Source organism: Trichomycterus rosablanca, chromosome 10 (assembly GCF_030014385.1).
Source record: "Trichomycterus rosablanca isolate fTriRos1 chromosome 10, fTriRos1.hap1, whole genome shotgun sequence".
NCBI classification, from domain to species: Eukaryota; Metazoa; Chordata; class Actinopteri; order Siluriformes; family Trichomycteridae; genus Trichomycterus; species Trichomycterus rosablanca.
This window is the reverse complement of record NC_085997.1, coordinates 31,167,639-31,182,675: the sequence shown is the minus strand read 5'-3', so window position 1 is coordinate 31,182,675 and position 15,037 is coordinate 31,167,639. Positions and strand designations below refer to the sequence as shown.

Here is a 15,037-nt window from a genome sequence, read left to right as displayed (position 1 = left end):
CCTGTACATGAGCCTTCTTGAGCAAAGGGACTTTGCGGGCACTGCAGGATCTCAATCCATTACGGCGAAGTGTGTTACTAATGGTTTTCTTGGTGACTGTGCTCCCAGCTCCCTTGAGATCATTGACAAGCTCCTCCCGTGTAATTCTGGACTGACCTCACCTTTCTCAGAATCATTCTTACCCCACCAGGTGAGATCTTGCATGGAGCTCCAGAGCGAGGGCGATTGACTGTGATCTTGTATTTCTTCTATTTTCAAATTATCGCACCAACAGTGGTTTCTTTCTCACCAAGCTTCTTGCTGATGGTCTTGTAGCCCATTCCAGCCTTGTGCAGGTCTACAATCTTGTCCCTGACGTCCTTTGATAGCTCTTTGGTCTTGCCCATGGTGGTCGAGAGATTTAAACAGAAGAAACTGATTCTGTGACAGGAGTCTTTTATACAGGGACAGGACTAATTTGTGTGCCTCATGGGCACATAACCGGTCTGTGGGGGTCAGAATTCTTGCTGGTTGGTAGGGAATTAAATACTTATTTCCCTTAATTAAATACAAATTAATTTATAACTTTTATTTAATGTTTTTTTTCCTGGATTTATTGTTGATATTCTGTCTCTCTCTGTTAAAATAAACCTTTCATAAAAATTATAGACTGTTCAAGTCTTTGTAAGGGAATAAACTTACAAAATCAGCAGGGGATCAAATACTTATTTCCCCCACTGTATATATACATTGCACTGTATATGCAATTATTGTTCTTTACTCAACTCTCAGAAAATGAGTTGAATAAGCCCTGTGTTTTAGCTGTGTGGGAGGATTGTGAAGATTATGTTAAAATAGAGTACAGATTAAATGTGAGCAAAAGTCTGTGTAATTAAATCTACTTTCTTGTTTGCCCTAATGATTTAAAATGTTTTTTGGCCTCTAAAGACTTATTAAAGCATATTAAATATAATACATTCAAAATATATTGCTCAGGGGGGTTAATAACATGTTTATTGTGATGCAGATATGTTTAGTTACATTAAGAAGCCTCGAAGAACTCCCTTCTCCATCCCATCACATCCCATCATATCCCATCTCTCTCTCTCTCTCTCTCTCTCTCTCTCTCTCTCTCTCTCTCTCTCACACACACACACACTCTGTGTCTGCGTGTGTGTTTCTCATGGCTTGCTCAGTGTGCAGCTTGGTGCATGTGAGTGTTTTGCTGTGAGGCGCACAGAGTGCCATTCACACACAGTGCTGCTGCGCATGAACCGCAGAACCAGCGCAAACCATCCAGTTTCTTCACCTCGACTGGACGTAGAAAAACGGCGTGGACTTTCTTCGTGTGTTTCAACAAAAAAGAAGAACAAGAAAGAAAGAAACAACAGTTGTAAAAATGAGACGCACTCCGCATGGCCGCACTTTCTTGGTTAAACTGCTGCGCTCTCCAAACTGGTAGCCTATTGATCGCTGATCCGGCCGGAGGCGCGCAGGTGAGATTAGCGGGAGAACAGGATGAGATGGACGGTCTTGCTGTGGGAGTACCTGTTGGTGGAGGTCATGGTGCTGGTGTGCAGGGCGGAGGGGGAAGCGGAGCGGCGGCTGGATGGTTTTGTGGTGTTATCGGGATCGAACGGTTCGGAGGAGAGCGGGGTCTCGGAGGCACCGCACACGCAGGATGAGTGCCGCGGTTACTACGATGTGATGGGTCAGTGGGACCCGCCGTTCGTGTGTCGGACCGGTACCTACCTGTACTGCTGCGGCACCTGTGGATTCCGCTTCTGCTGCGCATACAAGAGCTCGCGTCTGGACCAAAGTCTGTGTACCAACTACAACACCCCGGTGTGGCTCAGAAAACAGACACCGCAAAAGAAAAACGACCCGAGACACGACCCGACCAGGGACAAGACCAACATGATAGTGTATGTGGTGTGTGGAGTAGTGGCAATCATGGCGCTGGTCGGAATCTTTACCAAACTTGGACTGGAAAAGGCGCAGCGACCGCACAGGGAAAACATGTCTCGGTAGGTTCAAAGTTTTAGCTTTTACGCACGGTTGAATAATCGCGACTCACGACTTATTCGTTTTAACTCGTTTTAGACTCACGAATTATCCTAAATCTGAAACAATAGCCATATCGTAGTAACTGCACAATTTTACTTTTGCGCAACGAATATTGGTGGCGCACAACTCCACAAGGACTCGTGTTGTATGGATTGAAAGGTTCACCTCCTGTTCTGTGTTTTTCTACACTCCAGTTACCTACAATCTCTTAAAACTCATCAGTAGGTGCATTGGCTGTTCCAAATTAAGTGTGTGATGACCTATGATGTCAGCCTGTCTAGGGTATATTTCCTCCTTGTACCCATTAGTCTGGGGTTGGCCATGGACCCACTGCAAACCTTTACTAACAATGAACATGAGACTGGATGAGATGGTGGTCCAGCAGAGAGTGGGCTGCACAACTGTTTTCAATCCCCTGATTATACTAAGCGTAACATAACAGTTAACAACACACAGCAACACACAGCCTAGCGGTTAAGGTACCGGACTAGTAATCAGAAGGTTGCTGGTTCAAGCCTCACCACTTGCCAGGTTGAGCAAGGCCCTTAACCCTCAATTGCTCAGACTGTATACTGTCACAGTACTGTAAGTCGCTTTGGATAAAGGCGTCTACTAAATGCTGAAAATGTAAATGTCTTCGTGGGTTTCCTCCGGGAGCTCCGGTTTCCTCCCACAGTTCAAAAACATGCAGTCAGGTTAACTGGAGACACTGAATTTCCCTATAGGTGAATGGGTGTGTGTCTAGGGTATATTTCCTCCATGTACCCATTAGTCGAGGGTTGGCCATGGACCCACTGCAAACCTTTACTAACGATGAAGATGAGACTGGATGAGATGGTGGTCCAGCAAATAGTGGAGCTGCACAACTGCAGTTCAAAATAGTTAAGCTTCAATCCTTAACTTGAGTCCAGTTAGAGTATGTTAAGATTGGGCTTGTTACTGTTATGTCCAGAGTTTCACAAAGACATGCCAGTAGGTGCTTACTCTAAATCTCCCCTTTGTGTGCATGTGAGTTATGCCCTGTGATGGACTGTTACAAATAATTATCAGGAAAGCAAAGCAGTCAATGCCACACAGCTTCATGGTTCTGGTAATTTTGGGTTTGAGCCTTATTTCAAGTTGTCTGTGTGAAGTTTTTAATTCTCTTAAACTATACAGGTGTGTTTTATTCGAGTACTCTGGTTTTCTGTCTTCATGCAACACATGGAAGTAGGTGGATTGCCTCTTGGTGTGTAAGAGTGTACAGAATTAAGGGATGTCCTTAAAAGGAATTGGACTCTTGTGGGTTGTATTCCAAGATTACAAAGTTCCCAGGTTGTATTTAGAATAGGTGTGTACTGTAGATGGCTAAAGCTGTGTGTTGTTAACTGTTATTGAAAGATTATATTTTATGCTTAGTATAATCAGGGCGGCACGGTGGCTCGGTGGGTAGCACTGTCGCCTCACAGCAAGAGGTCCTGGGTTTGATCCCTAGGCGGGGTGGTCCGAGTCCTTTCTGTGCAGAGTTTGCATGTTCTCCCTGTGTCTGTGTGGGTTTCCTCCGGGAGCTCTGGTTTCCTCCCACAGTCCAAAAACATGCAGTCAAGTTAATTGGAGACACTGAATTGCCCTATAGGTGAATGGGTGTGTGTATGTGTGTGTGTCTGCCCTGTGATGGACTGCCGCCCTGTCCAGGGTGTTACTGTGTGCCTTGCGCCCATTGAAAAGCTGGAATAGGCTCCAGCACCCCCCACGACCCTAATTGGACAAGCGGTTAAGAAAGTGAGTGAGTGAGCTTAGTATAATCTGCATATTAGTATTATGCTGTTTTGTGCATTAAAGCCTTACAGGCTGGTGCTTGAGGTGTGGCTGGGAGTGAAATGCACAGATATAAGCACCATGTCTGTCCTTAAGCTGGTGTAAAATGTTGTAAGCAGATAGGGAACAAAAGTTAGCACAGAATGGAGGTTCCAAAGTTCAACACCCAAGTGTTGAAACCATAATGTGACTAGAGTAGTATAAAACAAGGCCCACAGTTCTGTTCTTTGTTCATCAGCTTACATACTGCTTTAAGAACCCACAGTTGTGTTTTAATAAATCTTCTTCAATCTAGTCGGTTGGTACTGTTTGACTACTTTTTATTTTCCCAACACATTTTTCCATGACATAACCCATCACTAAGTAGGCACAGCTGGTAAAGTTGAAGTTCCACCTGGAGCCAGAGTTGGAGCCATGCACCAACATGGGTCCCAGGGTCTTAGGTTAAATTCTTAACTCTGGTCACTGTCTGTAAGGAGTCTACAATGTTTGGTACCCTGATATCTTTTCACCTTCAAAAACCTGCTGAAGGAGCATTGTCTGCTATTCTTTTTCCTTGGGTCTGGGTAATTGTTTATTTATTTATTAGGATTTTAACATCATGTTTTACACTTTGGTTACATTCATGACAGAAAACGGTAGTTACTGCTTCCACAAGATTCATCAGTTCACAAGTTTAATGTTAAACACAGTCATGGACAATTCCAATCTCCAATTCACCTCACTTGCATGTCTTTGGACTGTGGGAGGAAACCGGAGCTCCCGGAGGAAACCCACGCAGACACTGGAGAAACATGCAAACTTCACACAGAAAGGACCCGGACCACCCCACCTGGGAATTGAACCCAAGACCTTCTTGCTGTAAGGCGACAGTGCACCCTCTGAGTAATTGAGTACATTGGTGATTACGTGTTGCCCTGTTGTGGATTGCTGCTCTGTTCAGGGTGTTTATAGGTGGCGCTTGGCACTAAAGGAATAAATGAATAAATTTTAACAGTTTGTGCACATACAGTATTGTACATCTGGTAAGTGAGATCTGAGATGTAATGTATGGGAAGCTGCTTCAATAAGCGCTTTCAGTTTAGACAGTAATGTGTAGCGAATTTAGGACTAGTGCAAATCACATTAGAATCTGTACAGTTTATGAGAAGAAGCCAGATATTTGCTATATTTGAACATTAAAAGTAGGAACCAGTTTCGATGCACTTTCTATGCACACGTCTTTACGCACAAGCTGTTGAGTCTAGTAACTCCTTAATTGGTATTTTTTTTAAACCATCGACTGTACATAAATAGCATTATGCTGGAGGTGAATTAAGGATCATGGTTATGAAGTTGTAATTGGAATTGTTTTAAGTAAGGATTATTATTTGACTTAAAACATCATTAAACGACAGCTCAAATATAAAAAAAAGAGAGAAAGAAAAAGCTATGGCTGTCCAGAAAAAAGCATTAAGACTAAATTTAAAGTAGTTGTAAATATTTACAAATATATTACTGTGTGGGTTAAACTTTGAAGGGTGGCACGGTGGTGCAGTGGGTAGCGCTGTCGCCTCACATGAGGAAGGCCCTGGGTTTTGATTTTCCGGCTGGGTGGTTCCATAATCCTTTCTGTGTGGATTTGCATGTTCACCCTGAGTCTGCATTGGTTTCCTCCAGGTGCTCAGGTTTTCTTTCACAAGTTTATAGACGTGCAGTCAGGCCAACTGGAGCTACTAAAATTGTCCTAAGTGTGTGTGTGTGTGTGTGCAGTGTGATGGACTGGCCCCCTGTCAGGGGTTTTATTTCACCCAATAAATCAGAGCCATCACAATCCTGACAAGTAAAAAACGGTGGTAAAACAGACAATGCATAAATGAATGAATGCACATTGTCTGGTATTGTTTAAATATTAATTTATACAGTTAAATACATTGCGTAGATTTTTCCTGATACAAACAGGCATCAGTTAGAAAACATACAATTTGAAACCGGTTAGAAATACATTTTTAATTCCTAAAATATATTTGTCCTGATTTTCTCATCATGCTTGGACAGTCCATCAAACTGGCACCACTGAATGTAACACCCTCTAGCCCAGCCATGTCCAAAGTCCGGCCCGCGAGCCAATCACAACGTCTTCTGTCTTAAATTGCATTACTTGTGGCCCACCAGCACAGTCAAACAGAAAAAAAAATTATACTAATTCAAGATGCAATTCCCCTTTTTAGCAGATGGTGGCAGAAACACTGTGTAAGTACGCATTCACATGAGAAGTGGCAAAATCGTGAATGAGACATACTCACTGATATGACGTGATAAAAGTGACACAGGCTGTACAAACGATTAACGTGGACAAAATTTAACGTGGCGTTTTGTACTAAAACAACGAGCTAAGTATTTGAGTGGTGGAGAGAGAACTTATGCCCAGTAATAATTTAGAGAAACTCAGAGTTCCTGTGTTGTTCTTTTAGTACATAAAGCCACGTTAAGCGAGAGTTTCTAAAAGTTTTTAAGTTCAGTTAGAAATTCAAATAGCTTGTTCTGTATGTTCTGATTTGTTTATCTGAATGCTTACATTTGGTTGTTGTTTGCTGTGTGAAAATAAAATGATTAAATAACCGTGTATTTATATGCATATTTTATTGTTTAAAATAATGTCATCAGGGCAGAGGCGTAACTTCCGGGGGGGGGTCCATGGTGCACTGGGGCCCATGGCTGGGGGGGCCCTCTACGACATGAACTCAACCCCCACCGCACTGCCCCCCCATTGGCTGCACTCGCCAGGTCGTTATTATTATATTACAATATTGTAGCGGCCATATGTGAGTGACATTCAGCTCAGCCAATCAGAATGCAGCACCCGGTTTATACATGTGCGTTCAGATGTTCTGCAGTTAGTTAGTTATGTATATGAGACTCGCCGTATGGGCTCAGCATTGAAGTTCGGGTGCTGGAGCTAGGCAGTCTAAATTGTTGTAACGCTCATTGAAGTCCTGACTAAATAGTTAAAGTGACTTTACCCTGTCGAGTGCCTTTATTCCCACACCTCCACCACCACACGGAGCAAAAAACCCGTAGCATCCCCGACTGGACGAACAGCACTCGCAGCGGCTAGGTGAGCTGACCCTCTACAGTAGCAAGTGGCTAATGCTAGCAGTGAAGTGTGGCGATAATGAAAGTAAAAACCCGACAATATTTTAGTTAAGTAAAATATTAAAATAACTTAAAGACAATAAAATATCAGAATACATGTAATCAAAATATACAGTGAGTGCACAGCAAGGGATTTTGGGAATTTGTGTAACCTGCTTAATGTTACTAGACCTATATACAGTATATATGCAATTTGTTGAGGGGGCCCCAAAATGTTTTTTGCACTGGGGCCCATGAGCTCCTAGTTACGCCACTGCATCAGGGACTTTTGGCACTTTCACATGATTAAATCTGGCCCTCCTAGAAAAAAGTTTGGACACCGCTGGTGTAGCCCCTGCTGGAGGCTCCTAAAGTCAGGACCCTGGACAGCAGCCACACTGTGCCATGTGGATTTCTGATCCTGATTGTACTACAGTATTGCACATCTTTTAACCCCAAATTCTCTTCAGTAGACTCAGCTAACAATGTGATGTTCCATGTAATAATCTTTTCAGTTTTTAATCATCTACAAGACGTATTCCTGATTAGTGTAAGCTCTGTGTTTGCTGTTAGCTGAAAATGCCTTGGCACAAATTTTAGCTGTCGCTCTACCCAGCCACATCTTTTCTAACAAGCACTGTTTTCTCTGGCAGCTGGACTAGGCTCTGACTACAGTAATAATGTGAAAAATAATGCTACTGTAAACTGACACGACTTATACTGTTTACTTAAATGTAAAATATTGTCTTTTGACAGGGCTGTAGCAAGCGTGATGCAAGGTGCCTGTCAGGCTGAACATGAAGAAGCTATTGGAAGGCATGCACAGACCTATGAAAGCATGCAGGCCAGAGCAAACAACATACGTAAGTCACATCTGGAGTTACTCATGCTTTACCATGATGTTTCATCAGCTATGCCTGAAAATGAACCCGCTATGCTGCTGGGTAGGGTTGTTTATGTTAGACACAGTACTGTATTGTGTGTAGAGTTATATTTAGATGGGCTTACATTTACATTTTCAGCATTTAGCAGACGCCTTTATCCGAAGCGACTTACATTACAGTTACAGTATACAGTCTGTGCAACTGAGGGTTAAAGGCCTTGCTCAAGGGCCCAACAGCAGCAACCTAGCAGTGGTGGGGCTTGAACCAGAAACCTTTGGATTACTAGTCTTGTGCCTTAACCACTAGGCTACGGCTTACACAATCAATACATTGTTAAATTCAGGTCTGTAGTGTGAACGCTCCAGAAGTGTGTAACGTAAAAAAAATATTACTATCTATCTAATGTTCTTACTTTCCTTTGTTATTGTGGGTTTTGCTGAGGGCGTGCTGCTGATGCCTCTGACATTTTCCGGGGACAGCTTAGACTTCTGTCTCTGTGTGGCAAATGTTCCTTTTTCTCTTCTGGGCGAGCGTGTGGAGTTTGATACCCTCTATCTGTCTATCTGTTTTTCTCCTCTCTGCTTTGGGCAGCAGTTTTTTTGGTTGGCTTCTTTTATTTCTGTTATTTTGCTGTTTCTTTGTTGTTTATGGCTTTTTAGCCACAGTATTGTTCCTACTTGGTTAAAGCATTTTGCATTTTGGGTTCAGTATTGTGATGGTTCAACACTGGGCTCTAACAGCTCAAAGTGAATGAATTAAAGTAAAGTCTGTAACCCTAAATACATCATCTCCTTTGTGGCTATCAAACCCTAAATAAATGTTTGTGTGGAAATGACAGCAAGAGCAGTGTGGGTATCAAAGCAACCAAATCTTTCTGGTTTACACTGAGAATAAGAAACTTTACCTCGTTTCCCTCCTGTTTCATCACTCAGATTATGACTTTAGTCATTATAAACACTTTTCTGACTTCTGTTTTGGTTGTTATTGTTTTCCTCAGCCATGTTTACCAAGAGTTCCAATTTAACATATAAACTTGATATTCTGTAAATGGTAACTAAATTGTTTGCACTATTTTTATAACTGTAACGAATGGGCCCTAAAAAGACAAGAGGGGCTCAATACCCCACCCCTATATTAACAACAGGCCAATCGTTGTTCATGTGGCTGCTCAACCCAGACGGTAGGCAGAGCTGAGACTCGATACGATGTATTCGAGATCCCAGCTCTGGTGTGCTAGCTTGTGTTTTTACCGCTGCGCCACCTGAGCGGCCAGTGTCCTTAGTTTTAAAACAATTACAGAACATTGTTGAAGGGAAAGATGATGTAGTATTGTGTCCCTGTCCCAACTTTTGTCCAAATATGTAGTTATCAACATCAGACTGAGCATACTTATACAAAACATGAAGGATCGTTAATATGTTGAAATATTAAATGACTTCTATTTGTACCAAATTCAGTTAAAGGTCCTATTTTTTAAATTATTACTCTCGGTTTTTATTTACATTTTCCCTATTGTCCCAGCTTGACTGTAGATTGATCGGACATCTTTTCAAGCATTTTCAATAAGCACTTTAATAACCTGATCAGGGTTGCGGTGGGTCTTGCAACACCCAGAAATAGTGGCTGGAAGAATAAGACAACAGAACAACACAGAGCACCACACACTAAACTATTTACTCGCTCTTTCACATCTAGGGGCAAGTTAAATCAGCCAATCCCTCTTCTGCATGTTCTGGGGAAGTCAATGAAACTAGAATGCATAGAAGAAACCTACGCAGACATGGGCAGAATATGTCAAGTTAATAACATTGGACTACATTAAAACAGTTAATTACTACAGTAAGTGCTGTAGGTTATGTTAATGAATTTGTTACAGAAACTCATGGGTAACAGTGAACTGTAATGAATGTTGGGGGTTAATATTAGTCTTTGTGTTTGCTAGATTGTAATTAATGGAATTACAAATAACATTAATCCCTGTTCTATGTTTGGAAGAGGGAACAGGGCTCTTGGACACTTTACAGGAACTACATCAAGCTTACTGCAGTTCTCATTAAAGCTCGTGATCACGCCACATGAACAACTTAATTAATTACTTTGTGCTTCTCATCAAATATAAACAGACCCCCAGGTGGTTGTATAAAACCAGTATGTGAATTTTAAATTGCAGTGATAAAGAAAGTGTATTTGGGCAATTCCCATTGTTTAAGTTGAGATTAATAATGTAGATTTAATCAGTATGCGTCTTCTCTCTGACCTGTTCCTCAGAGCCCCTGTGGGTTACAGTAATGATATAAACTAAAAGTTAGGGGCAGATTATTAGAAATAACAGCATTGTAAGTATCCAGTAATTGAATTTTTAAGTCCGTCGGTGGCACAGCTGGTGGAGTGGGTGCTAGACAGTTTCAGTGAGTTATTTCATTCATTCATTGGTTTTCTCCAACTGGGTGTGGTAAGGTGGGTTCCTGCAGCACCTAAAACACTGAGCATTAAGGAGTTTTTTTTGTTTGTTTGTTTATTAGGATTTTAACGTCATGTTTTACACTTTGGTGACATTCATGACAGAAATGGTAGTTACTCATTACACAAGATTCATTAGTTCACAAGGTCACACCGAACACACTCCCGGACAATCTAGCACCTCCAATTCACCTCACCCGTATGTCTTTGGACTGTGGGAGGAAACTGGAGCACCCGGAGGAAACCCACACGGACAAGAGGTGAACAAGCAAACTTCACATAGAAAGGACTCAGACTGCCCCACCTGGACCCAGGACCTTCGTGCTGTGAGGCGACAGTGCTACCCACTTTGCTGCCCCGAGCATTAGGGAGTTGATAGATAGATAGATAGATAGATAGATAGATAGATAGATAGATAGATAGATAGATAGATAGATAGATAGATAGATAGATAGATAGATAGATAGATAGATAGATAGATAGATAGATACTTTATTGATCTCGAAGCAAATTAAAGATACCTGACTATGACAGGCACAAGTCCATTGTGGAGCATCATACACTCAAACAATCATTTACTTGCCGCTCAGGTGGCACAGCAGTAAAAACACACACTGGAACCAGAGCTGGGATCTCAAATACATTGTATCGAATCTCAGCTCTGCCTACCGGCTAAGTATGAGTGGCCACATGAGCAACGATTGGCCTGTTGTTCAGATTTGGGCGGGACTAAGCCAAATGGGCCACGTAAGCTTCGTTCTCCTCAATCAGAGCAGGGATCGGCATTGGTGGAAAGGAAGCATGATGCAATCGGGCAATCGGGCAATTGGACGCGCTAAAAGGGAGAAAAGGGGGAGAAAATGCATAAACAAAAATATAAACAAAACAAAACAAAAAACATCAATCATTTACTTACAGTACATCGAGCAATTTTGGGCAGCCACTTTATCATCTACATACTGTATGTTGAAAGTTGGAAGAAAATTGGAATACCCAGATGAAAACTCACACAGAAACCGGAGAACATAGAATAAAAAGCCTTTATTTGTCATGTATACATATACAGTACAATGAAATTCTTTCATCGCATATCCTAGCTTGTTTGTAAGCCGGGTTCAGAGCACAGGGTCAGCCATTGTATGGCACCCCTGGAGAAAAACAGGACCAGTGTTGCTGTGTGGCCCCCACACCATTAGCTGCACCACTGTTACATATGGATATATAACTAAATTACTTTAGATTTAGTCTTTTAAATGGTTTTATTGGGTCTGTAAAAGCATTTTTATTTCATTTTAATAAACTGCATTATCTTGATCAAGGTCATAGCAGAGAAACTCTGTGAGCTGGAAACAAACCTAAAACAAAACCAAAATGCTATTACAAAAATAAATGATAATATAATAAAAAGGAAATACATTTTATGGCCAAAACACCAAAGGACATGCTGACATCAAATAACAATTTGTTGGCCGCTCAGGTGGCGCAGCGGTAAAAACACACACTGAAACCTGAGCTGGGATCTCGGATACATCGTATCGAGTCTCAGCTCTGCCTGCCGTCTTGGCTGAGCAGCCACATGAACAACGATTAGCCTGTTGTTCATATAGGATATTAAAAAGCCAGATAGGGACTCATCTCATAACTAATGACCTCTGCTGATTGATGGTGCCTGCACAGGGATGGGAAAAGAGTGCTGTCAGGGTGTGTCTCTCCATACAAAGTGCTGATCTACATTGCACTCGTCTAAGTGTAGGTGACAAGATGCATACGGCATGCTGCCCACGTGTCGGAGGGGGCGTGGGTTAGTTTCGTTCTCCTCAATCAGAGCAGAGATCGGCATTGGTGGAGAGGAAGCATGACGCAATCAGGCAATTAGACGCGCTAAAAGGGAGAAATTACAAGATAATGTAGGCACTGTGTTTTCAAAAACAATCATGGATGTGCAGAGAGGTGAGTTTCACTTCATTAGATAAAAATAAAAAACAGACAGCAGTTACAACCCAGATCAAAATGTTAATTTTTAAAAAGAGGGTGCTTGAAGAACTGTGAGTAGATTAAAGTTTCATACCTCTAGCAATGCTTCTACTTTTAATCATTTCAGATTTATTAATACTGGGATTCACTCCACATACTGATCAGTCCCATCACAGTTACAGCCAGAAAGAGCTCAAAGTTTGGGGAATGAAAGTAGCTTTTCTACTGCGGGTCATAAAAAATAAAATAGAAATGCATGAAATAATTGAGTCTAATAATGAGCTTTATGAAAAATGTATTTGTAAAAGTTTTATTTAAAATTTTGCAGTTCTTTGAGATTCTTTCCTGCCTCATTATTTATGTATGTGTGCTCACACAAACTCTGTTCAGGGGGGTGGGTCCAATACTTCTCCTCAAATTAATTACCCTAATGGGATTTTCAAATGAAACTGCAGCTCTGTTATTTGTCATTATTAGAGCTTCATGCTAGCAGATGTCCGGAATCGAGCTGTGATCGTCCAAGAAAATGCTATATGTTCCTTAGATTCTGAGAATACATGTACGCCCACATGGCCATGGTGGGCGTTTCACCAGCTGTGCTAAAAAGAAAAGATTTATTTTCTGTTCTGTTACATTAACAGGCTTGTTTATCTATTGTGCTTATTTGCACATGAAAAAAGGAGTACTTAGAGGGCACTCAAGCCCAGTTTTAGTGATGTCACTGACCTGGCCAGTCTGAAGGAGAAGGCCAAATGACCTACTTACTGTTTTACACTGATCAGCCTTAACATTAAAACCACATCCTTGTTTCTACACTCACTGTCCATTTTATCAGCTCCACTTACCATATAGAAGCACTTTGTAGTTCTACAAATACTGACTGTAGTCCATCTGTTTCTCTGCATGCTTTGTTAGCCCCCTTTCATGCTCTTCTTCAATGGTCAGGACCCCCACAGGACCACCACAGAGCAGGTATTATTTGGGTGGTGGATCATTCTCAGCACTGCAGTGACACTGACATGGTGGTGGTTTGTTAGTGTGTGTTGTGCGCTGCTGGAGTTTTTAAACACCTCACTGTCACTTCAGGACTGAGAATAGTCCACCAACCAAAAATATACATCTCCAGCGCCCCATGGACAGTGTCCTGTGACCACTGATGAAGGTCTCGAAGATGACCAACTCAAACAGCAGCAATAGATGAGCGATCGTCTCTGACTTTACATCTACAAGGTGGACCAACTAGGTAGGAGTGTCTAATAGAGTGGACAGTGAGTGGACACGGTATTTAAAAACTCCAGGAGTGCTGCTGTGTCTGATCCACTTATACCAGCACAACACACACTAACACACCACCACCATGTCAGTGTCACTGCAGTACTGAGAATCATCCACCACCTAAATAATACCTACTCTGTGGGGGTCCTGACCATTGAAGAACAGGATGAAAGCAGGCTAAAAAGTATGTAGAGAAACAGATGGACTACAGTCAGTAATTGTAGAAATACAAAGTGCTTCTATATGGTAAGTGGAGCTGATAAAATGGACAGTGAGTGTAGAAACAAGGAGGTGGTTTTAATGTTATGGCTGATCAGTGTATCAGCACCTGTTATCTGGTTGAGGTGCTGGTATGTGTGGTGGAGGAATACAGAACACATAGTGCGATCCACTGTACATGTTAAGTCCCTCATCAACCATTCGCCAAAGGCCAGGATAAAATAATACCTGATGGCTTTACACGTGTCTAACGAGGCTGGCCTGTCGCCTCATCAGTCAGCAACTGTGTCATACCCAAATTAGGACAATGTAATTGGGAAAAATGCTATAGGTGGGTGTCGCACAGCTCTAGGGTTCTTTAGATTTGTGTTTAATGCTCGCCACAAGTCACTAGATGTTAAAGGTTTTGTATGTTTTTTTGTGTCCACGTTTGTTGTGGTTTACTTTGAGAACTCTGGTTTCTGGGTAGCTGTGTGATTTTCTGTTTTGGATTTGCACCATATCCAGTTTGTTTTCCTGCCATGGCTTGGACTCACTGTAACCCTGAGCCATATCAAGTGGTTCCTAAAGAAAATTAAATGAATAAATGAATTCATGGACATAAAATACCTGTTTCTGAACATTTATTTACAAAGTTTAAATCAACTGGGATTTACAGTAGTGACAGTAGTGAACTGTTTTCATAAAACAGTCTGAAAAGCAGTTCTAGTCAAATGCACTTCAACATTAATGAATGTCTGCTTATAAACTGAAACTCCATTGAAAGATACTAGACATAAAAGAATGTACCCTTCAGTTTTTTTCCAGAACAGCTTTTCATGCAGTTTTAGATCCATCAATGTCCTTGAAAAACTTTTTCAAGGTGATACACAAGAAATAAAGCACATCACAGCCACATCTCATCACCCCACTGTACATTTATACAGCTTCATTTCTTGGAATTTTTTAACAGTTTAACAGAACAACACTGCATCGTTTGGGCAGTACTGTTGTGCAGCAGGTAGTGTTTATTAGCTATTCTTAATTGCACCAAGACTATACAGACAAAAGTATCCCAACTATTTTTAATGTAGATGTTTCAGCCACAACAGTGGCTAACAGGTGTAATAAATTAATTATATAAAGAAAATGATTTCAACAGTTTAGAAACGACTCGTCCTGTTCCAGCATGACTGTTCCCCTGTGCACAAATCAAGCTCTATAAAGAGGTTTAAAGAAGCGCAGAGCCCTGACCTCAGCTCCACTGAACAGCTTTGGAATGAACTGGA

At 41.6% G+C, this 15,037-nt stretch overlaps 1 protein-coding gene across 1 annotated transcript in view; it reads left to right on the top strand.

Annotated features, from left to right (window-relative positions):
• Positions 1-1,392: 1,392 nt before the first annotated feature.
• The window catches only part of shisa9a (shisa family member 9a), a 54,094-nt gene continuing 40,449 nt past the window's right edge, over positions 1,393-15,037 (top strand). The window contains exons 1-2 of the mRNA XM_063003804.1: positions 1,393-2,006; positions 7,714-7,820. Coding sequence (XP_062859874.1) covers positions 1,498-2,006; positions 7,714-7,820 — 616 coding nt within the window. The 5' untranslated portion in view covers positions 1,393-1,497. The remainder of the gene's footprint in view (positions 2,007-7,713; positions 7,821-15,037) is intronic.